Here is a 23,965-nt window from a genome sequence, read left to right as displayed (position 1 = left end):
GATTTCAGTTTTATCATACAGAACCTCTACTAGAAATAATGTAATATCCCTGAAAAGCATTCCTTCTACATGTATGTAGTTAAAATTGTCAGTTTAAGCTGTCTGAAGCAGTAGAGTCATTCTCAAAGGTTTAGTAAGTTTTGTTGCTTTAACGAAATACAATTTGCATTCAAACCAGGAATGGTTTCATTCTTTTAATGCTTTACTTTGCAGATATGTTCCTTCTAATTAGAAAGATACCTTTCTGTACAGCAACAACTTTAAACATCATTGTCCTAAGACACAGAGATGTTTCTTGTCTATGTTCGCTGCACATACACAGGTTGCTGATAGGTGGTCAATTTACTTGTTTTCTTTTTCTTTTCCTTGAGCATTTAGTGTAATATTCAATCCCATATTTTCCAGCCCTGATTCATTGCTGTTTTCAAAATTTTAAGTCCCCTGGCTGCTTTTCAGCATCTGGGTCCAGGAACATACTCTGACCATGTGGAATGACTACATGTCACAGTAAATTACAGTCTTTAATAGCTTTAATTGTTTTATATTGAGCATGACCAATGCTGTACAACCATGTAGGAAAGCAGATTGCTGACTGCTGTTTTTGCAAATGTAACTCTGAAGACAGGGTCATGACTTGTATGATTGTGCAGTAGTCAGGGACTCTGTCACAACAAAACAACACTATAATAATGAAGAATCTCAATTCCTCTCATTTAAGTGGTACACATATTCTAACAGTGATTAATGCAAAAACTTAATTTTTTTATTTTTTTTAGGCATCATTAGACAGTGATTCCTGGAGAAGCCACACAGCAAATTCTCAGGAACAGAAGTAATTTTTCAAGTTCAGAGCAGGGTGGAAGCCTCGAAAAAAAACCCAAACCAATGATCAACCAACCAAAAAAAAAAACCCCACCCCAAACCTAACACAATAAACCAAACACAAACAAGCAAGCAAACAAAACAAAACCAACAAAAAAAACCCACAAGAACTACTTTGTATGGCCTTATATATTCAAATTAAACATGACTGATATAATTGATGATATTCTATTTTCTCTACCAAAGCAAGCATTTTTGTTTAACCCATTTTCTTAGTCAAGTAACTTTGTTACGAGACACCATTGGTTCCAAGGTGAAAGTTTTAATCATGTCAAGGTGTCAGAGTAGAAACATTTAATATCGCTAACTTTTTAGAAAATCCTTGAAAGTTTCCTGTTTAAGGAAAACTATCTAGTCATAATGCACATTTCCAGTACAGTTTTCATGAAGGGGATGAAACAGAAAACATTTTAGTGGGCTGTTATCCTTGCCCATTACCAATGCACACAACCTTTATTCCTTTGCTGCTTGGTGACTAAGTAGTTTCAGGAGTATCAGTCCATTTGCTCCAAAGTCAATTTATTTCAAGTACTACAATTGATTCACACTTTTTTGTCTCTGCTTGTCACTTTATAATTTTAAAATGTGGGCTACCAGAAATAAAACCAACCAACAAACCAAACAAACAAAACCAAAATATGAAAACCAAACACAAATGACATTTTCTTTTACTCATTAAGCCTGTCCTTGTGTCACCCCCTCCAAGTTCACATTCAGAGAATTGCTTTGGTTATGGCTCAAGTAGTTTCTCCCCATTTGAGGATGACTTTTTATGCAGCTACTTCAGCTGTTTTACAGAGTAATTCTTAAAGTCACATCTCAAAAATTTTACCCACAGAAGGTTTAATACACATCAGTGATATAAATGACAGAACACTGGAACAGGCTGCCCAGATGAGTTGTGGAGTCTTCTTCTCTGGAGTCCTTCAAAACCCACCTGGATATGTTCCTGTGCAGCCTGCCCTAGGTGATCTTGCTTTGGCAGAGGGGGTTAGACTCCATGATCTCTGGAGGTCCCTTCCAACCCCTAACATTTTGTGATTCTGTGATTCATAGCAACCTTTCACTAAATAATGTAGCAATAAATTGTATTAGCAGAGCAATTAAAAACTATCAGAAGATAATCCATTACTTACTACCTGCAAGATGCTATACAAAAAACAAGCAAACAACAAAACCCCAAACAAAACAAAACAAAACCTCTCATGGTAAAATGCAACAAGTTATAAGGAAATCAGAAGAAAAAAAAAAAAAGTTTGAGGAAAACTTAACTGGAAGTAATTCCATGACTACTCTAAAAGCAATTATCACTCTCTAGGTTGGATTCCAGCCGGACACTATGACAGAAATTATCATGTATTCAGGTTATCCATAAAGTGGTTACTTCCAGTATCTAACAAAAAGCAAATACATATTTTTCCTTTCAAGGTTCTCTTAGGTCATTAATTTGGGGCTTCTTTCCACCTAGTTTCCAGAAAGTATCACAGTATATCAGAGTTTGGAAGGGACCTCAAGAGATCACCAGGTCCAACCCCCTGCCAAAGCAGGATCACCCAGGGTAGTCTGCACGGGAACGCATCCAGGTGGGTTTTGAAAGTTTCCAGAGGAGACTCCACAACACCCCAGGGCAGCCTGCTCCAGTGCTCTGTCACCCTCACTGTAAAGAAGTTTCTCCTCATGTTGAGGTGAAATCTGTGTTCTAGTTTGAGCCCATTGTTCCCTGTCTTATCACCTGGATGCATTCCTGCGCGGACTACCCTAAGTGATCCTGCTTTGGCAGAGGGGTTGGATCCGATGATCTCTTGAGGTCCCTTCCAAACTCTGGTATACTGTGAGACTGTGGGTCTTATCAGAAACATTTTTGTCAAGAAAGCCATGTTTGAATGTTGGGATACATCTCACAAACTTAGATTTACGTACTAGTTGAGAACCTCAATGTTAGATGACTCAAAATCTTCTCCAGCTACAGAATCTAAGAAACCAGATGCCAAATTCTGTTCTAAACATTAAAGGTTAATTACATTCATTCTGCTCAAAAGATTCATTCCCCCCTCCTTTTTTTTTTTTTTTCTCCAGAGAATTTAACTCAAATTTGTTTCTTATAACACCTGATGACCTTCTAACAAAGTACTAGAATGAGAATGTCCAGAATTTCCATTTTGGGTGCAATGATTTAATAATATAACATAAAATAAATTCCCTTATTCACATAAGAACATTTTTTGGTTATGAAAATTATCAGCATTTTCATGACTGGAAAAAAAAAAAAAAAGCAGCTTGACTCTAAAGAGAAATTATTGTATTTCAGCAGAAATTTTGACCATTCTTTTTGCCTGCCAATGAAAGAAAACCACTCTTATCCCTTTCCAGTGGGACTTGCATGGCAAACAAACCAGATTATTAGCACAGCTGCACCCAGAAATACTTTCCATTGCAAGATGGCTTAGTCAAACAACAAATGTTTCTCTACAACAAATGGAGGCTGTGCAACCTCTCTCTCTTCATAGGACGTAAATGATAAATTTTCAAGTGCAACAAAGACGTCCTTTTCCTATGCTCCAAACTAAAACACAAGAACCAGCATTTGTCTTTTATACTGAAAGCCTCTGTCTTTTTAACTGCAGAGGCCTTCATTTACTGATTTTATGGACCCATTACACATCTTTGGATGTCTTTATTTCACAGAATAAGGAAGCTGTTGCAGATAGGAGCAACTTCTACAGTTCTAAATCCAAATATTCTTTTTAAAGCAATTCAAATAACTTTTGTCATGCATGCCTCACTCAACTTATTTTCCTGGCTGACAAAGTTCACAAATCAATTGCTCTATTAAAAATAGAAAAATTTTCCACAGCAAATGAAAAAATTGAAATTATCAGATCTAGCACATTATTTCATTACTTTGGAAAGAATTATGTTATTACTTCCAGAAAAGAAAGTTCTTTACATGTCCTAAATGTAAGTGGTTTTATTCTCATTAAAACTCTGGATAGTCAGACATTGTCCATATTTCAAAAAATTTCTCTAGTTTCTATAGTTTAACAGAACTACTGAACAGAAGTTCAGGCCCAAGGGGCACTACACTTTAAATGTGATGCTTAAGAAGTTCTAATACCAAAGGCCATGTTTACTGGGCTATTGTTCTGAATGGAAGTCCTTGTAATTGTCTCAATACTCATGCCCTAAGTAAATTTAAGATTTTTTGTTTTCTTTAGAGACTTTTAAATTCAAGGCAACCTTTATCATCTTTTCTGTAATGAAATGGAGAAAAATATTTTTCACTACTTCTTCAAATAATGGGAGTCTCAGACCTGGCCCATAGAAGTGAGATAGACTAGAGAAAGAAACATGCAAGTATTTGTGTATTCTTTTCTTTATTCCACTACTATTCAGGAGCAGTTCATATTTTACAAAATAAAAATTATTTGCTGTCTTCATCCTTGGCATGTTGAGATAGTGAGTAATCTAGAAAATAATTGAATTTTAATTGTATTAACAGGTTTTCAGCTGAAAGAAACCTTTAGAACCTGAGCACTTTATAGTACCAGTCATTGATAGAAATGTTAAATAAACTTGTCTGTTTTCACTACAGACAGTTTTGATTAAAAATTAAAAGAATTAGAATTTACTATTAATATTTTCTTGGTAATAAATTTTAACCAGATTCTTCTTGCTCCTGAAGTTATTTTCAGTAATTGTCAGTATTACTGTCTCTCATTCCCTGGCCATTTTGCAGTCTTATTTCTCCCTGAAGTACTCCATGGTTTATCATCAACCCATTCTTGTCCCCTTATCATTTTTAGCCTGACAAGTAGCATCACAGAATCTATCATGAATTCTCCAGCAAAATGAGAAATCCCACAACTTAAAATTGTATGTTTGAGAAGTAGGAGTAAAACAATTTCTAGTCCACTTTCTTAACTAACTTCTTAAAATGTATTATTTACTTTAATGTACAAACTTGGGGTTTCAGAATCACAGAACTTGCATTCTGTCCTATGCAGTCTAATACTTTCCCCATATTCAGGCAGTTAACTTCCACATGGGCAAGAAAGAAAAGTATAGAAATAGAGCATCCTGGAAAAATCAGGGTTAATGGACAGAAATCTCTGATTCTACCTTGCAGTTTCATGGGAATTTTGGAAAAAGAAGAAAACAAAACCAAACATAAACAAACAGAAAAACAAACAAATAAAAAAAACCTCCAACCAACCAAATCCAAAACTCCTACATGTGCATCTTTTTATTATCACCATAAGCTTAAGGAACAGTAAAAGCATGCATCATTAGTAAAAATTATGCCTCACCTGTCTTTTTTTGGTGGTGGTGGTGGGTTTTTTGGTTTATTGGGGTTTTCTGTTGGGTTTTTTGTTTGTTTGTTTGTTTCTTAATCTTTTACATTATTTTTGAAACTGGAGTAGCAAACCTAAACCACTGAGGAATTCCAGTCAAAAATCTGGAAATATCTATCTTTTGGGGTTTTACTTTAGTGCTGTTTTTATGTATCTGTCTAAAATACAATCTGTCGACAAGGAAGTAAAGATGTGTGGCACGTTGGAACGTGTTACCCAGGGAGGTAGTGAAGGTCCCATCCCTGGTGACATTCAAGGTCAGGTTTGATGGGACTCTGAGGAGCCTGATCTAGTTGAGGATGTCCTTGCTTACTGTAGCAGGGTTGGAGTAGATGACCTTTAAAGGTTCCTTCTAACACAGTGCATTCTATGATTCTATCTGATATTCACCTTTAAGCATAGTAGTCTATCTGTGTACACACCCATGATCTGTTCCTAGTGCAAGGCTCAGCATACAGGCTAAATTGATCCACGTTTCTTACTAACTATCAGGTTTTAGGAAGTGTTTAATCTTTCGTTTATATTTTGTGGTGTGCTTGGAAGTGTACTCTATTGTATCTGGATGGTTAGTGAGAATAGTGTGCCTCAAAGGGAGTCTAATTCATTATTCTATTTCAAATCGAAAGATTTTAATCAAATATGTCACCAGTTAACATTATTCATTCCTAGCCAGAAAAAATCATTACACCATTTGTGACAAAATTAAAAATCCAGAAGTCTCAAGACACCTTTATGAATTTTTCTCTTAAATTAGTAGTCCCTTTAGCAACTTTTCAAATCAACATTAACAAGACAGGCAGTTAGTGCTGTCTTTGTAGTGAAATATCCAGAGCTGTTTACAGATTTTCTAACTAGAGAAAATTCCCTTAGTTGTCATAAAATTGAAGGATATGAAGACATCCAATAGAGTTTTTTTATTAATTTCAAGAAAAGGATCTCTTCTACATTTTTCTGTAGAGCATTAGCCTCCAACTGTCATCTCTCATATTATATAACTCTGTACACAACTACCTTTATTGTCAGAGAGACTTTTTTTTAATCATACATATATTTGTACATGCATTACAAAGCACAGATTATAGAATATTGTTGCAGGAACTAACAAACTAAGACCAAAGCACAATATTTTCATCTGGGCCTATTCTTACTTGGGAGAACTACTCCTTAGTTACAAAAAGTAGGTTAAAAATCTCTTCTACTAGATAGATCTCCTTCCTTCAAATGAAATCTAATTGAAATCTGATATAGACTTTCTGATGACTGAGCTTTCACATCTAAGTTATCATGTGCTAAAATATCAGAAATTGGTCAGACTAGAAATTGAGCATTTACCTAGACAATCTCTCTCCTTCCTTTGCAATTCTGAGACTGCTATATATTTATGTCATTCTCTATCTTGATGTATCAGACAACATAATTCTCTTACAACTAATCTATTCTCAGTTGCCTTCCATTAGTGATTATTTCAAGCAACCAAGAACTATGTGGAGAATTCCAAAGGGATTCATTAAATTACAGAATTACAAAAAGCATGCTATGAACAAACATTAATTCCATTTTTAAAGCATGGATTAGGGGCATAGCAAATCCCAGCAGAAGACACAATATATAAGCAATTAAAACACATGACAATTTTGGGAAGGAAATAACACAAAATTGAATCTGGATGAATACATTAATGTGTTTACAGAGATTATTCCCCTGGAAAAACAATGCTAAAACAAGGTGTTAGTAATAATCATAGGAAAATTGCATATAGTATGCAATCCCCATCCCTGGAGATATTCAAGGTGAGGTTTGACAGGGCTTTGGGCAACCTGATCCAGTTGAGGATCAGGTTACTGCAGAGGGGGTTGGACTAGATGACCTTTGACAGTCCCTTCCAACCCAGACCATTCTGTGATTCTGTGATATAGTGGCAAACAAACCTATGTGATTCTTTGTCAGAGCAGACCAATGATTGCAATTTGACTGTTCTGAGGCACTGTGAATGCAGAATGTTAATACAGACCCAAATATGTTAAAAGGACTCAGGAAAATAATACCAAAAAAACCACAACCCCAAGACCAATAAGCCCACTGAACAACAAAGCAAGGCAGAGACCTGCATAGCTACACACCATTCAAGGACCATGCACTAGGGAGGGACATGGCCAGCTTAAGCAGGACCAGAAGGCTCCCTTTAAAAGCACCATTTTGAAGTCAAGAAAGGGAATATTTAGAATATTACTGTTTTTGATGTGTGTGTGCGTGCTCAGGGGGAACAAGTGGCAAAGTGTGCTAAATCCAGAACTTTGAAAAAGAAAAATCTGTCAAAAACCAGACACAGGGTGAAAACACCTGGGGGTTCCTTGTAGTACATGCAACACTCAGTTTCACCATCAGGTTCTGGGCTGCAGACTAATAGTGTTGCCCACATCTCCCCTTCCAACCCCTCTTGCCATGGGCAGGGACACCTCCCACTAGATCAGGTTGCTCAGAGCCACATCCAGCCTAGCCTTAAAAACCTCCAGGAACAGGGCTTCCACACATTCCTGGGTAACTTGCTCCAGTGTCTCAACACCCTCATGGTGAAGAATTCCTTCCTAAAATCCAATCTAAATCTACCCATTTCTATAGAATCATAGAATTGTTAGGGTTGGAAGGGACCTGACTCCATTCCTGACAGTGAGGGTGGTGAGACACTGGAACAATTTAGCCAGGGACTTTGTGGATGTCTCCTCCCAGAAGGTGTCCAAAGCCAGGTCTAGTGGGTGTGTCCCTACCCACAGAAGGGGTATTGGGACTAAATGATCTTTAAGGTTCCTTCCAACCAAAACCATTCTATGACATTTCACACAGAAGACATTTTGACTTGTGTATGAAATAATGCTGCTTTAGATCAAACTGGTATTCCCTAATATGATCTTTAAGAATGAATCTTTGTAAAAAATACAAGGAAACATTTCCTGAACCTTCCCACCTCCTTTGTTTTTTTCCTCCTGTTTTTTTTCCTTTTTTTAATGAAAACTATGGTCAGATTTAAGTATTTCACAATGTAAGCTACAGAATGGTGAGGAGGATACCACAGCATCTGGTTAGTGCTAGATTCATACAGCAGCAAGCATAACAATGCCTTCCTGGTAGACAACAAACTCAGCATGACTGAGCTGTGTGCTGCAGGAGCAAAGATAGCCAACAGGATTCTGGTTTGCATCACCAAGGACACCACCAGCAAAGATAAAGGAGTCATTGTCCCATTCTGTGCAGTGCTGGTCAGTCCACACTTGGAGCGCTGACTGCAATTTTGGTCCCTGCTGTACAAAATTTAAAAAAAAAAAAAAATGTGGACAGGTTGGGAAGTCTCCAGAGCAGGGCCAGAAGAATGATCAGAGGACTGGAAGCCCTGCCATGTGAGGAAAGTCTGAGAGAACTTTGTCCAGTCTGGAGAAGAGAAGGCTTAAGGTAGACATTATCATCACGGAGCAGTACATAAAGGGTGGCTACTAGGAGAATGGAGACTCCCTTTCTCCAAGGAGTCCCATGGGAAAGGTGATGAGGACAAGCTACTGCTGGGAAGATCCCCATTGGCCTCCAGAAGAAAATGCTTCCCCATGAGAACAGTTGGACATTGGAATCATTTCCCAAGGGAAGTGGTGGATTCCCCTATATTACGCATTTTTAAGACTCAGCTGGGCCAGCTTATTTCAACTCCACTATCATCTAGTAAGGTTGGACCAGATGATCTGTGGGGTCCCTTTCAACCTGGAATTCTGTGATCCTGTGTTATAGCTCCACTACTTGATATTGGAAGTAAGGAGTATTCATAAGGTTAAACAATTAGTGGTGCCACCTGCTACCATATACAATTGATTGCCAAGTAACATACCAGAAAAATCTCTGATTTCACCTTTCACTGCATTGCCTTTCTGTGTTGGCTTACATATGGAAAGATAATAGCTTACTTCTTCCTCTTGCAGTGAAAGATAGCAGTCTTCATTATTGAAAGAAAATATGGAATGTTTTGACCAACATGGAATTGCTTATTTTTACATTTTACCTACACGAATAGTACTGTGATGCTTACATTTCTGTGTTCCAAAAAGAGAGTGAGTGACTGAGTCAGATTCATATTTTAAAAACTGAAGAAACCTGTTCAATTAATTTTGTTATATAAGCTACTGAGAAATAGCACATAATCTTTTCCACAAGGAATAGAAGATTATTCAATTCAAGTTACATCAGTTTAAACAGTAATAAGAAAAGACTATCTTCATTTCTAAGAATTTTTAGACCTTCTGTATACTGATCCTTACCTCTGGACAGATGCTGAACAACCTACAATAGCAGGTGCAATGCAAAGTTATTACAGAGCTCTTTATAATTCAAGTTCAGTACTTCAAATGATATCACAACCTGCAAGTTCATTGTGATAGAAAATCTTGTAATTTCTTCTGTAACATGTATGCCTTGCTCATAGTTAAATCCCAGTTATTTAAAGTTTCTAGTTAAGAGAGGAAGGGTCTTTTTTTTTTTTTTTTGGCTTAAAGTCTCTTAATGCAGTACTCTTCAAGTCATTTATTCCCATGGAAATCTGCAAATGCTACTGGCTGTTGAGTAGTCTCTTGATAATCAAATTGCTCACAGGTCAACGAGATAGAAATAAATCTGTTCATAAATATGGAAGAGAAAGTAGGTTTTGATGGAGGCTAGTGAATCCTCTATCTTTGCTAATTATTTCTATTTGCTTAAGACTGTAAAGAGGAGGGAGGACCTTTCACCTTATTGGTAGGAAAATAAGAAACACAGTTTGGTCTTGGGGGCAAGTATTTCTCAAGAGGAACTGTAAAGTAAAATATTACAACAGGAATGTAGATCTGACCAGCAACCACTTAAAAAAGCACTATGTGTACTACAAACTCAGTCAGATAAAAGTTTACCTATTGTACCACATAGCAAATACATCGGATACTTCTATTTTTTGGAGGTATTTCCATAGCCTTCCTCTTCCGTTGTGTTTCAGAGCTATGCTATGAACTAAAGACAAAATATATGACATGACAAGATAGCATATGGCATGGTAAGACCTCACATGGAAAACTGCTTCCATGTGAGTTTTGGGCTGCTCAGTTCAGGAGGGGCAGAGATCTACTTGAGAGAGTCCAACAGACGATTAAGAGAGCAGAGCAAGTGCCCTGTGAGGAGAGGCTGAGAGCCCTGGGGCTTTTTAGTCTGGAGAAGAGAAGACTGAGAGGGGATTTAATAAATGTTTATAAATGTCTGAGGGTTGGGTGTCAAGAGGGAGGGGACAGGCTCTGCTCACTTGCACCCTGTGATAGGACAAGGAGTAATGGAGCAGCACAGGAGGTTCCACGTCAACATGAGGAGGAACTTCCTCACTGTGAGGGTCACAGAGCACTGGAACAGGCTGCCCAGAGAGGTTGTGGAGTCTCCTTCTCTGGAGACTTTCAAGACTCATCTGGATCCATTCCTCTGTGACCTGTGCTAGATTCTCTGGTCCTGCTCTGGCGGGGGGCTTGGACTTGATCTCCTGAGGTCCCTTCCAACCTCTAACATCCTGTGATCCTGTGACATCTTTAGCACTTGGGGCTGCAATTTGTACTGACAAAGAGTAAAGCAATAAAGAGTTGTGTTTTTACTGTTGTACTTTAATGCTGAAACAATGGTAATGCAAATCTCCTTCTGCTATATGTAGCTCCAGTAGAAGGAATGATTAAAGATAAGCAGAATTAATATTCCAGAACATGAACTGAGAAAACTAATTCACATACTTTTCCTGCACTTTTTTTTTTTTTTTTTTTTAAGGAAAACTTTAAGACTCCAATAAAACAGCAGAAAAAGGTGATGTGTTTCTAATTTCATTTAAGGGACTTTTTCATGTTTTGCACAGTATGAGCTAACAACTGCTAATATACAGGACATAACTTTAGAAGTCAGTGTCTGAACCAAAACCATTCACTAATGGTACATTCTGCAGAACCACCATAAAAGCACAGCTGCAGAATACCTCAACAGAAAAAGAGGGCTCAGGAGCAGACTAGAATTTTTGTTGTGCCTTATCTAGCTCATATTTACAGGTTCAATTACTGACAGAATATTGAAAATTCAGACCAACAGGTACACAAAGAAAGTTCTTAAACAGAATCTTCTGTTGTCACTAAAGATATGGCTAAAATAAACAACATGCCCAGCAATCTTGCATCTTGATAAATCATTCAATTGTCAATAGGATTGAAGACTCCTGATATCTACATTTGTTTTCCTAAATGTCAGACACCAGACAACACGAGAGTTTCCCAACTAAAAATTTACTGCTAGTACCAAACCAGAGCCTTCAGTTTAAAAGGTAGCTCCAGACCTAAATCTGTCCAAGTATTTATGGGTAAAGTCCAGCAACAAAATCCTATAACAATTAACTACCTTATTATTGTGATTCCTGTAGACTTTCCTGTTGTTTAACTAAAATTATTCCAGAATTTGAGAACATTAAGAAGCCTGAAGAAAACAATTATTTTTATTTTTACTTTTTTTTTTTTTAATTTGCTAACCATTATAAGAGTTTTGTGCAACCAAAATAATGATTTCTAAGCTTGATCCAGCATTTTCCTTGACTATTCTCAGTTGCACATATAATCAAACATAGCTCCTGTGGCTTGGCTCCACTCTGCCTTAAAACAAAGGAACACCACCACCTCCTCCCAATCAAACAAAACCCACAAACCCCAAAACTACAGAAAACCACCACATAACCTCCCCCTTCACACTGACACTGTACAAGGCAAAAGCTTTCTAAACCTTGGGGAATGATTTAAAACAAATATCTTCTCATACTGTCTTAACAGGACCCTTATCAGCAAGGGCAATAAAAGGAACTGAAAACCAGTAGTACCACTGTATACAACCACTGGGTACAGAGGGTTAACAGCATCATGAACTACAATGCTGACAAGTTTGTTTGGGTTTTTTTTCACTCCTCTGTGCTAGAGGTACAGTAGATCCCATTACTGTTGGGATACAGAGGTATACAAAGTCAAGATCAAACAAAAAAGTTATCAAATGGAAAGCTATCTGAGTCTCATTATCACTTAATAATGGTGCCAAAAACTCATATCATTTGTGCAAATTAAGGCAAAATATGGAAAATATGACTGAGATGGATTAAATGAAGGGGGTTTTAATCAGGCTACAGAGCAAAGTATAAGAAACTGGATAATTACTTTACCTGAAAAAGAGAGCACAAATGCCATTATATAACTTCACAGTCTATTTACTGTTGGGCTAGTACAAACAAGCACAAACCCAGAAAAAATGACAGCAGGGCCAAGTTCATTAAACCAAGAATCAGATGTTTATTGCTAGAAGGGAGCACACAAACACTTCATCTCCTGCTGCTGTCTCTTCTACCACATTCACACTCGCTTGTTTTAAGGGGGAAAAGGACATAGCTCAGGTATATTCCCCGGCTCAGTTTCTTTCCTACTCATTCCCTACTGTTCTGTAAAAGATACTTCTGCTCCTACATAGCATGTTTATTTTACCCCAAAGTAAAAAGTGAAAGTCAGTGCACAGCCAATCACATGCAACTACTACATGTTGCTGAGTGTTAACACAGCTGTTGCTGTTTGCTTGTCCTGTTCTTTGCTTGGTGAGACTTACAAAGATGCTTAAAGTAGTACACACACACAAAACAAGGAACATGCCTTCAACGTATTTCCTGAAGGTTGTATGTGAATGCTGGAATCATGTTCCTGCACAACTGCAATATAGATAAAGCGATCAGGAAGAATCAGTGAACTACTAAAAGATGTAACCACAGGTACTGGTAATTAGACATCATTATAAGATGCAGACTAATCTTTATAGTTTGATTTATAATGCAAATTTCTGTATATATGAGCTATAATTACTAATGCCATCATCATTTCATTAATTTGCTTAAGATATTTTAAGTTTTTTGCTGGAATCAGCTAAAATGAGCTCATAACAACCAAGACAGCAAATCTCTCCGTAGCTGCTTATTCCTCATATACAACAATACCTTAGAATAACGAGTGACAGAATTAGGGAGCTAAAGACCAAGTTTACAAGTTTTAGAAGAAAAACGGTCAGAATGTTATCAAAATGCTCAACAGTCAAGAGAACAATCAGAGATTAGCCACCTGAATGATTTACATTGCAAGTAATCAACAGAAGTACTTTCAAAAGTCAGTAACTCAAATTTACATCCAGAATAGCACATCAGACATCACAAAGGTGTGAAAAAACAGCCAAACGTTTTTCTCACTTGTACCATGAGTAAACATCAAAGGAAAAAAGGAAAGAAAATAACACTAAAACAAATTTGCATTACTGTAGTAGAAATTTTCCACATGCTGGCTTTGCTAATCATATCTGAATGAAAATCACTATCAAAATTACCTGGGTTTGGTAATGTTCATTGCAGGATATTCTGAGTTGAATGAGACATAACTGGAAGCTCACAAACATTAACTTTGAACAATCAAAGGAATATAATGACTTTTTAATTTTTTTCTTTGAAAGTATCACAGAGAGCATTATCAAGATTTAAAACATCTTAGCTGCAGAATCATAAATATCTTGCAACAAAAGTCAACTATGAGTTATGAAGGCATACTCTGGTCAAGAAAAAAAAAATCCAATTTGCAAACAGATTTTTTTCTTTTGAATTCTAACCAGTAATCTCTAGGTATCAATTTTATTCTAAGTAACACTGTCTAACATTCATCAGTTCCTCCCACATCTTATTTTTTCACTTTTTAACTTTTACAGACTACAGTAGTGAGCAGCAGATAGATATAGAAGCCTTCACAAGATTCAGTAAAAAAGATCATAGAATATCTTGAGTTGGAAGGGACCCAGAAGGATCCTTGAGTCCAGCTCCCTGCTCCTCACAGGACTACCTAAAACTGAACCATATTACTAAGAGCATTGCCCAGATGAAACTTGAATTCTGACATGCTTGGCACTGTAGGGAGCCTCTTTCAGTGACTGGTGAGGAGTCTTTCCCTAAAGTCCAATCTGGAATCACCCTGACACAACTTCATTCAATTTCCTCATTGCTGCTCAGCAGAGAGGAGATTAACACTTCCCTGCCCTCCTTGTGGAATCTGTAGTCTGATGTGGTCAGTCATCAGCCTTCTCTTCCCCATGATGAACAAACCAAGTGACCTCAGCTGCTCCTTGTAAGTCCTGCTCTCAAGACCTTTCACCACCTTCACAGAATCACAGAAACATTGAGGTTGGAAAAGACCCTCAGGATCACCAAGTCCAACTGATAACCCTACTCTACAAGGTTCACCCCTAAGCCATATCTCCAAACACCACATCCAAATAACCTTTAAACACATCCTTGGTCACCCTCCTCTGAACACTTCTAATAGTTTGATGTCCTGTTGAGGTACTCACAACTGCAGACGGTGAACTCGCCATTAACCTAAACCCCCAGCTCTCTTTCCCTATGGCTGTTATCCAGCCTCTCATCCCCCACTTTACACATATAACCAGGATTAGCCTGTCCCAGGTGTGGAATATGGCAGTTCTTATTAAATGTAATATTTGGTGCTAGCCCAACTCTCTAGTCTATCTAGGTCGCTCTGTAAGGTCTCTCTATCCTTGAGGAAGTACAGAACTCCTCCTAGTTATAGTACCATCAACAAATTTCCTTAATGTACATTCAAATTCTGCATCTAAAATGCAGCTGAGTTTTTCACTGTGTTTTCATGACAGAGAGAGGAAGGAAACATATGTGTGTTTTTTAACACCCCTTTTCAACATCAGGAAAAAAACCACAATCAAAAAACCCAAACCAACCAACCAAAAAAAAACCCCAAAAAACCAACTAAACAAATCCCAAAACAACCAAACAACAAAACAAAGAACGAACAGTATTGCATATTTAAAGTTTTTACTGCAGAATGGGGTCAGCTTTCTCACCTCTTCTGTATGAACAGGAAAGAGGGAAGTCTGGAATAAATCTCTGACACAAATCTTATTCTTGTAGACAAGTTTTCTCCTCCCCACTAATATTAAGAACATTCTGATTACAAAAATGGCTCTGCAGAATTTATTCTATGCTGTGTAAGTTGTCTATTTTGGAAATTTATACCAAAGCAGAGTATTTTCAGATAACACTTGATTAATCACAATCTTTCCTTTGCAAAATTTATTTAGAGAAAAGCTGTAAGCACAAAGACAAACACTTTGTTATTTTTAGGAAGGAGTTAGTGAGCTTACACACTCTGAGAAGTCATCCTCAAGCTTCACAGACAAGATAAAGCCAATGAATCAAAACAATAACAGGACAATCTTGTCAAACTACTTTAGGACTTGTGTATAAAATCAGATTATTTTTTTTTAAGTGATGAAAGGATACAAGAAGCCATTTACAAGAGACGTCTGGTGGTTTTCCCTGTGTTTTTACGACACATGCATCACCAGTATAAATACAACTGTCTATAGTAGTTTTGTTAAGTTCACTTGCTTAAAAACTGAGCAAAATGCTTGCTTTAAGATACACTACTGATGTGAAAACATTGCTGGCAGCCAATAAAAGTGGAGGAAAACTGCAACAGCCACTATCAGTGCATCAAAGTTCAAAAGTTTTAACTTTCACAGCATGGCTTTCACCAAAAATACTTAAACACAGTCCATATATTAACTACTTTGGTCATTGAAATGGAGATGAACAGTATTTTAAAAGCTGCTGGTGGGATAGACTTAAAATATAAACAGCCTCAGAAACAAATGAACTTCATATATGACCTAGAAAAATCAATGTCTGGCTGAATAAAAATATTTACTTTTACAAATGCAATTGATAAGATGGACTACCTAGTCATCCATTTCAATCACTAACTTCAAAGCACAAAGGAAAACCAACCAGCTCCTTTCTTTTTTGATTACTGTATATAGTTGCAGAAGAATTTACTGAATAGTGGCTTCCTTTCTACATAATATTTTCAAAATATAGCAGCAAACAATTAACAAAACCAAAATTTTAAAGTTTTCACAAAATACAGGTGTTCTCTATCACCAAGTATTAGTAAATATTAATTACTATTAAAATAATCACAGTCATTAAAGTTGGAAAATATCTTTAATATCATTGAGTCCAACTGTTACCCAACTACCATGACCACTAAATCATATTGCGAAGTGCCACATCTACAAGCTTTTTTAATACCTCCAGAGATGGAGACCACAGCACCTCCCTGGACAGACTGTTCCAATGCCTCACCAGTCACTCAGCAGAAGTTTTTCCTATTGTCCAATGTAAACTTCCCCTGGCACAACTTAAACACAGTTCCTCTCATCCTATCACTCTACTTGGGAGAAGAGACAAACATCTGCCTCACTACAACCTTCTTTCAGGTACTCATAGAGTGCAACAAGATCTCCCCTTAACTTTTGCTTCTCCAGACTAAGGAACCACAGTCCCCTCATCTGCTCCTCATATGAAATGCTGGATACCAGTGAATGCATATTCCCTTTTTGTTCTAATATAGTAGCACTTCACAGCTTGTTTTTGTTTGTTTTTTGTTGTTTTTTTTTTAGGTTAACAGCCAGATAATAGTGCTCCTACTATGTTTTTAAGAGATATTTCGGTATCCAATGAGGATGGATGACAAATCTACAAAGAAATAGTACAGCAGTAGTGTGCTGGATTCACAAATTCACAGGTTTTCAAATAAGTACAGAATTTTCTTTTCTTTTGGAAAAGTTTGCAGGTTTATATCTGTAGAAGAAAAATTTTAAAAGAAAAAAATAGTGGCAAGCACCATGACCTGTAACACTGAATAGCAAATAATTACAGCAGTCATTTGGAAAACCACCAATGCTTAAGAACTTTTCAGTTGTTGGCTAAACAACTGCAAGTATCTTTGCCAAAGCCAGAATAAAATGCCTAATCAAAAGTGACTTTTGCATACAGAAAGTAACTTATTCACTAATCTATTTTAAGAAGAAAGTTCAGCCAATTATAGCAAAGTCTGAGACTGTATCTATTCAGTTCTTCAACCAGGCTTCAATTGCAAGCTCGCAAATCTTACAAGCTGAATCTCATGCTGTAACACATAAAAAGTCTGTTCCTCTTCCAGTGGTTCACACAAAAGTATTTATAGAGATGAAAGATAGTGTCCTAGCAAGCAATGTTCTTCTGGGTTTACTGGGTATCTCTACCATGAGTTCCACCACAGATACACCATACATTGCCCCTGCAAGGGAAGCTATTTGACTGTACACAAGACACCCAGGAGGCACTCACCAAGACTTCACCCTGTCATCTTTCAGTCAAAGCTTATTTGCTACTCCAGTTGTGAGCACCACTCAAGATACTCCTCTTCTAATTCTTCACAGGGCAAAATATAACTGTTTTGACTGAAATCATCTCCTCTAACAGTTTTTCACTCTACAAAGCAGTAAGGTTACAGAACAAGGAGTTTTGTACTGTTCAAGTACAGCATAAACTGACAATTTTTTTCATATACTTGTCCTAGAGAAATCTACAGGATACAAGATTATTGGTTTAATTTTGAGTCATGTCCTATTGTGTTTAAGCATTAAAACACTTAATGCTGTGTTTTAGACTCATTTTAACATTGTGTTAAATTCTGGTCTTTCCAATCAGAAGCTTACCACAAGGTGAGCCACTGAGTATAGCATAAACAACAGGAAACTGTGTTTGTTAGTGACTTAATAGGAAATTGCATGAAAATGTAGCACTTGGGTGGTGTTGTGGAAAAAGATAGCATGTCTGTAAGTATACACAAAGGCATACATATAAAGAAAATTTAACAGTTGTTCAACATTGACTTATAGTAAAGAAAGTTTTAGAAATGTTCTCTGAGGAAAAAATACTTAGGCTGTCAGCAATACAGAAAAAAAATATACAGAAATGGACAAAATTATAAAAGATCCTGTGAAAAACAAAGAACCTGTCAAACACAACTTCATAATGAGGTATAAAAGATAATATTGCAATAATCAGAAGATGTATAAGTCAGATTTTAAAGACATGAGTATCTAGAGTTTGAATACACATTTTGAATATGAATTAAAAGGTTATTTCAACTCATGATCGTTCCAGTAGGTATAAAAGCTTCACACGCTCTAAATCTTTGAAACAAAAATCAACTACTTATTGAGGTACCTTCAATTCAGTGCACATACATTAAAACTCTGCCCCCAAAGCTGAAAAAAAGTGCTTTAAATCCTGGATGTACAGGCAGTTTTTATTATTAATTATTATGTACAGGCTATTTCAACAGAGCACAAAGTTACCATTATAACATACACAAACCATTTTTTGCTTCAGTTTGGTTTATCTTGCAAAATGTGCAAAAAAATCAGATTAATTTTCCACTTGGAGAAAAGAACATTTATTTCTACTAACCTTCAGGATCAAGGAGTTTCTCTATGCCCAGGTGTTGCTTGGCTACATTGAATGCATGGTCTAACCGTTGTACAGGTGAGTGCTGAGAAACAACAGCATTCCAATCAAAAAGGTCAGGTCTAAAGCAAAAACAAGAGGAAATATTAAATATGTTTACTCCTGTTTAGCATTAGATTTAATTACATATTTCTATGGCTATCCATCAGCATCATCTACTAAGTTTTATTTTCTTAATGAAAGAATTTGTTCAATTAGTGCTGCAAATAATGGTTTGGTTTCTAATGGGTTTCCATCCTGTACTCATGTATGCCTATTACCATCACATTAACCAACCATTTTTTATTGTCCACTAAGTCCCAGAAGCCTATAACATCATTCCCCCAAGCTGCCTGTTTTCACCCATAGCATTTCCTTCCTGTCACTGCCCAAAATGTCCACAGCAGACTTGCTCTCCTCTTACAGTTCTAAAAAGTTCCTTGGTGAGAGGATTGTGTGCTGTAGTTCTGCACACTGGGACTGGCTTGTGGCAGGACAGATAACTATTAAGGTCCTTTTGCTGCCTTCTCTCTCCAGCCACCAGTTTTTCACTTCATTTCACTTAGTATTTTGAAGAAGGTAATTGCTTCTGGGTAGAGTTAGATAATGGTTGAACTCAGCAATCTTAAAGGACTTTTCAACCAGAACACTTCTATGATTCTATAACCAGCTTGCTGTTATATCCCATTGAAATCGGTGAAGAGGTTCAAAAATTCATGACCAGGCAATGTACACAGTTGATGCCAGTTTTCTTACCAAACCTTTTAGAAAAAAATAATTTTCAGACTATAAAACGGATATAAAATTGTAGTCAAATCAAGGGTTTTAGGTGGTAGGAGCAAAAGCACTAGAACACAACTTTAATGCTCTTGCAGAAAAAGACAGAATGACCAAAATCGAATTATAGCTCAGATACACAATCTGAGCACTTGTATCAGTTGCACTGTTTGCAATACAAATAATGCTAATACACTGTGATCTTTCGTATTTCACCTCAGTGTTATTCATCAAGGGACTAGAATTTGTTATCAAACACTTTGGAAAAAAAAAGTTTATCAGGTACTCAGTAACTAATGTGCATAGAATATGAAGAAAACCAACTACACTATTTGTGGCTTTGATGCAGCACTCTAAATCACAAAACTGTTAAACATATAATTTTACCTACAGATAAATCAAGCAAGTCATTTAGACAAATTAAAATGTTGCAATCAGTTATGACAGATTTATTAACATTTTTATTAATTTAAAAATTCATTTAAAAGTCTCTGTAGCTATAACAGATGGCAAAAATATTCGCTACATCATACCGTAATAATGCCAAGAGAGTCAAGGAAAATGCCATTTCTGTAGTAGCAATTTCCCAGCTACCTATCTTCACCGGCCAATTTTCTTCTGAGAGTGGCTTATGTAGTAACAATTAAGCTATTCTAAGGTATTTTGATTCTCTATGAAGAGGTTCTTCAACATTAATTAAAACTAGAAGTTTCTCCTGCCCACATGCAGAACAACTTTGAAATATTCACTTTGGCTGGGGAAGGGATGGGAAAGGCAGAGAAAAGTTGAGCGATGTCATAAAATCATAGGCTTGGAAGGGACCTCTAAAGGTCATCTAGTCCAAATCCACTGCAGCAATCAGGGACATCCCCAACTAGATCAGGTTTCTCAAAGCCTCATCAAGCCTCATCAAGCCTCACCTTGAACGTCTCCAGGGATTGGGCCTCCACCACCTCCCCAGGCAACCTGTTCCAGTGTTCCACCGTTCCACCATCCTCATAAGTAAAGAGCTGCTTCCTAATGTCCAATCTAAATCTACATCTATAGTCTGTTTCTAGTCACAGGTGGATTAAGCCTGTGACCTCACAGACTGATTTGTGTATTAAAACACAGGCATTTTCAAAATACAGGTTATGTCTGTGTGCTGGGTTAACACAACCCTCTCACAAGCAAGCCCCCTGCCCCACACACAAACAGAAGGGAAAGTAACACAAAAAAAAGCCTCTGGAAATATACAATGCACAATTACAGAATCACAGAATCAACCAGGTTGGCAAAGACCTCAGAGATCATCAAGTCCAACCTATTACCTAATACCTAACATCTTATGACAACTAAACCATGGCTCCAAGTGCCACATCCAAGCGGTATTAACATCTAGCTACGATTACGAAGTTATTAGAACTGGGCTATAATAGAGATTTACCAAAAGAGCAACTTACAGATCTAATTCATAAAAGCTTTCCATCAGTGAATGTAGAAAGGAGCCACACTTAGATCATAAAAGATAATATTTCCTTTTCTCAAGAAACGTGGGTTTGTTGTTGTTCTAGCTTTCTAGATGCAAGAAAATCTTGTATAGGTCTTTAGTACTCTTACAACTGAAACAAACCAGGAGCCAGTAACTACCATATAACCTATTGAGTTGTTACAATAAAAGAATGTTCATACCTCTTCATAACATTGCTTTCATTTCTACTTAACTTACTGAAGGCAAACTTACATTTCTTCTATCTAGGACCTCTTAACACCATTTTCCTTCTTCCCTCTTAACTCTCCAACTCCAAAGCAGAAACAGCTCCACTAATGTGCTCATTTCTAAGGCAGCCACCTGGCCTAAGTCCACACCTTTTAAAGAAGGAGGGATGTATTGGTTTAAGCTGACTAGAAGGAGTAAGGGATGGAGGGTAGGCCTACCCTGCACCCCTACAGGGCATTATTCTACATCATGCTCACTGTGTGACAGGAAGGGGTTGCACAGAACTTATAAGACTTGAAGTATATTCTATAGCTCGTAAAATTTCCTATTCAGGGTTTCTGGTGGTTTTGTCCCCAGCTTCCAGGCAGGGGTGTGTCCGTTTTTTCTATTCCTTTGGTTTTGTGGGCAAAGGCAGTTTGTGTTTTTAATGTTCCCCTGCTTCTTCATATGCCAGTATTTCTGTTTTCTTCTGTGTAATCTGATATCCCTGCAACACGGTAGTAAATTGGCCTTATCTCTAGTAATGTCTCTGCCTCCTGGGTCCTTTTCCTCCTTGCCCACCTGAAGGGAAGCGAGGGGAGTGGAAAAGGAGAAACCCTCTCTCTTGTGAGCCGATTGCCAGGGCTCAGCTGCCAGCTAAATTAAAACCAGGACAAGGGAGTAAAAATTACTGTTACTTGTTTCCACTTCAAAATCCTCATGAAAGGGCTAGCAAAGATAAAAAAAAAGTAGTTTTTTAAAAAAGTGCCCTCACAAAGAGGAAAGAGCTAAAGCTCTCTCTGATACTGATCTGGAGGAAAAGATTCCAAGGAGCTAACGGGGAAAGCCCCCTGTGATCTGGAGGCTGAAGTCAGGAAAGCTTCAATTGTAGCAGGACTGACCTCTCTTCCTCATCAAAATATTTTAGTTTCTGTATGTTGGTAGGGTGATGGTGGCCACTCCACAGCTGCCACCTTGTTTATTCAGTTAAATGCAGAACATACTGTTCAAGGAACCATATCCCAAGTCCATCTTCACACCCTGGGCTCACTGATGCACCTTTGTATCTTTGCCAAGTAACCTGTGCTCTACTGCTCCTCACACTCAGTAGTAAAAGAAATTGCTGAAGATCCCAAATGTACATAAAGAGATGGTGATTATACAAATGGGAATATCTACTCAAAGTAACCCCTTTGTAAAATGACAGAGAAAGGGTACTAGAAGCATTTGATCAAAACAACACTGTCAGCTATAAGCAAGGGAATGGTGGGTTAAAAGCCTGAGAGATAAAGTTTCTCACTGAGTACTGTTTCCACAGTGTATTAAGTCTACATAGTTAGTGCTCCATGTTAGTCTCTTACTTTATTTTAATCTTTCCAGGGAGATACTGAAAATACTCATCCAGACACAAATTCCATGCTACTGTCTGAACCTCTTAAAAAAACAACAAAACAAAACAAACACATAACAAAAAGCCACTTATACATCACTGAAAACTTACATAAGAGAAATTAATATACCACCACTTAAAGGATAGAGACTGCTTTGGTTTTATTATTTAAGGCATACTGTTACATCATTATTATAATCCATCAAAGTAAAAGGAACCACAATAGGTCTTTCTGGTGAGTCTAACAGGTGATTGGCCAAGAGAAAACGGCCTGAAGTTGCACCAGGGGAGGTTTAGGTTGAATATTAGGGGTAAAAAATATCTTCACTGAAAGGGTTGTGATGCACTGGAACAGGTTTCCCAGAGAAATGGTCAAGCCATCATCTCTGAAGGTATTTAACCATATATAGACCTGGTGCTGAGGGATGTGTTTTAATGGGGGACTTGGCAGCACTAAGTGAATGGTCAGACTTGATCTGAAAGGTCTCTTCCTACCAGAATGATTCTATGATTCATGTAAAGCCAGTACCCTTAGCTTAGTTATACCATTTAAGCTTTTCTTGTCTCAGGAGTTTAAGGATTTTCAGAGTTGGAGCAATAGTGCTTGTGTACATACATTGTGGGAATTAAAAAATTGATGCCTTAACTCTTTTTTTCTCCATTCTTGATCATTTTGCACCTGCACCTTGAACAAAGATGATTTAACACTATCAAGGGTGTTTTTGGAGGCAGACAACTGAAATGTAACAACGGCATAAAGAGAAGACCAAGGATCAACAACTTTCCAATGTGTTCATTCCTTGACAATCAGAACCTTTACTATGACCATGATATTTTCTATAATGCATTGCCTATCCTCAAATGTTTCACACAATTACTGAGCCTGGATGCTTTATGGTGAAACAGATAAAGGCTCCTTAGCAAACAAATTGAATAATATACTCAGAAAAGGACACAAATATGATGTAAGAGAGGCTGAGAGGCTGTTTTTGTTGGTGGTGGTTTTGTTTGGTGTTTCTTTTTCTGTGTTTGTTTTTGTCTTTGTTTTCTTTGTTTGTTTCCTTTTTTAAGATCAGTTTGACACATGGAATATATTGTTAGTAGCAGCTCCAAAGCATTAACATCAAAACTTTGAAAAGATGTAAGTCTGTCTTGAATCTTTATTTGCTCAATAGACTTCCTCCTACTCATCTTCTCTTTCTTTCCTCCTCACATGCAAAAGGAGGTGCCCAGAAAGGTAGTGCAACAAAAAATGCAACAGAGGTGTAAATTGAGACTGGATATGAAAGCTGTTGATGGATAAAATCAAAGACACAAAAAATACTGTAAGCAGAAGATAATATATACTGTTCTTTAACAATACTGTTATTTGTCTTAACAATGACATGTATTTCCTTCAAAATTATTTGCCATTATCTGGTGTGAGCTGCAAAAAGCTG

General features: G+C 37.2%; 1 protein-coding gene across 1 annotated transcript in view; it reads right to left on the bottom strand.

Moving 5' to 3' along the window:
- DMD (dystrophin) overlaps positions 1–23,965 on the bottom strand; it is an 851,798-nt gene that overhangs the window by 825,193 nt on the left and 2,640 nt on the right. The window contains exon 2 of the mRNA XM_054391265.1: positions 18,646–18,764. Within this exon, the coding sequence (XP_054247240.1) occupies positions 18,646–18,764 (119 nt within the window). The remainder of the gene's footprint in view (positions 1–18,645; positions 18,765–23,965) is intronic.

The sequence above is a fragment of the Indicator indicator genome, chromosome 1 (assembly GCF_027791375.1).
Source record: "Indicator indicator isolate 239-I01 chromosome 1, UM_Iind_1.1, whole genome shotgun sequence".
Taxonomy (NCBI): domain Eukaryota; kingdom Metazoa; phylum Chordata; class Aves; order Piciformes; family Indicatoridae; genus Indicator; species Indicator indicator.
Note: the sequence above shows the minus strand (reverse complement) of the source record. Positions and strands in the feature narration are given on the sequence as shown.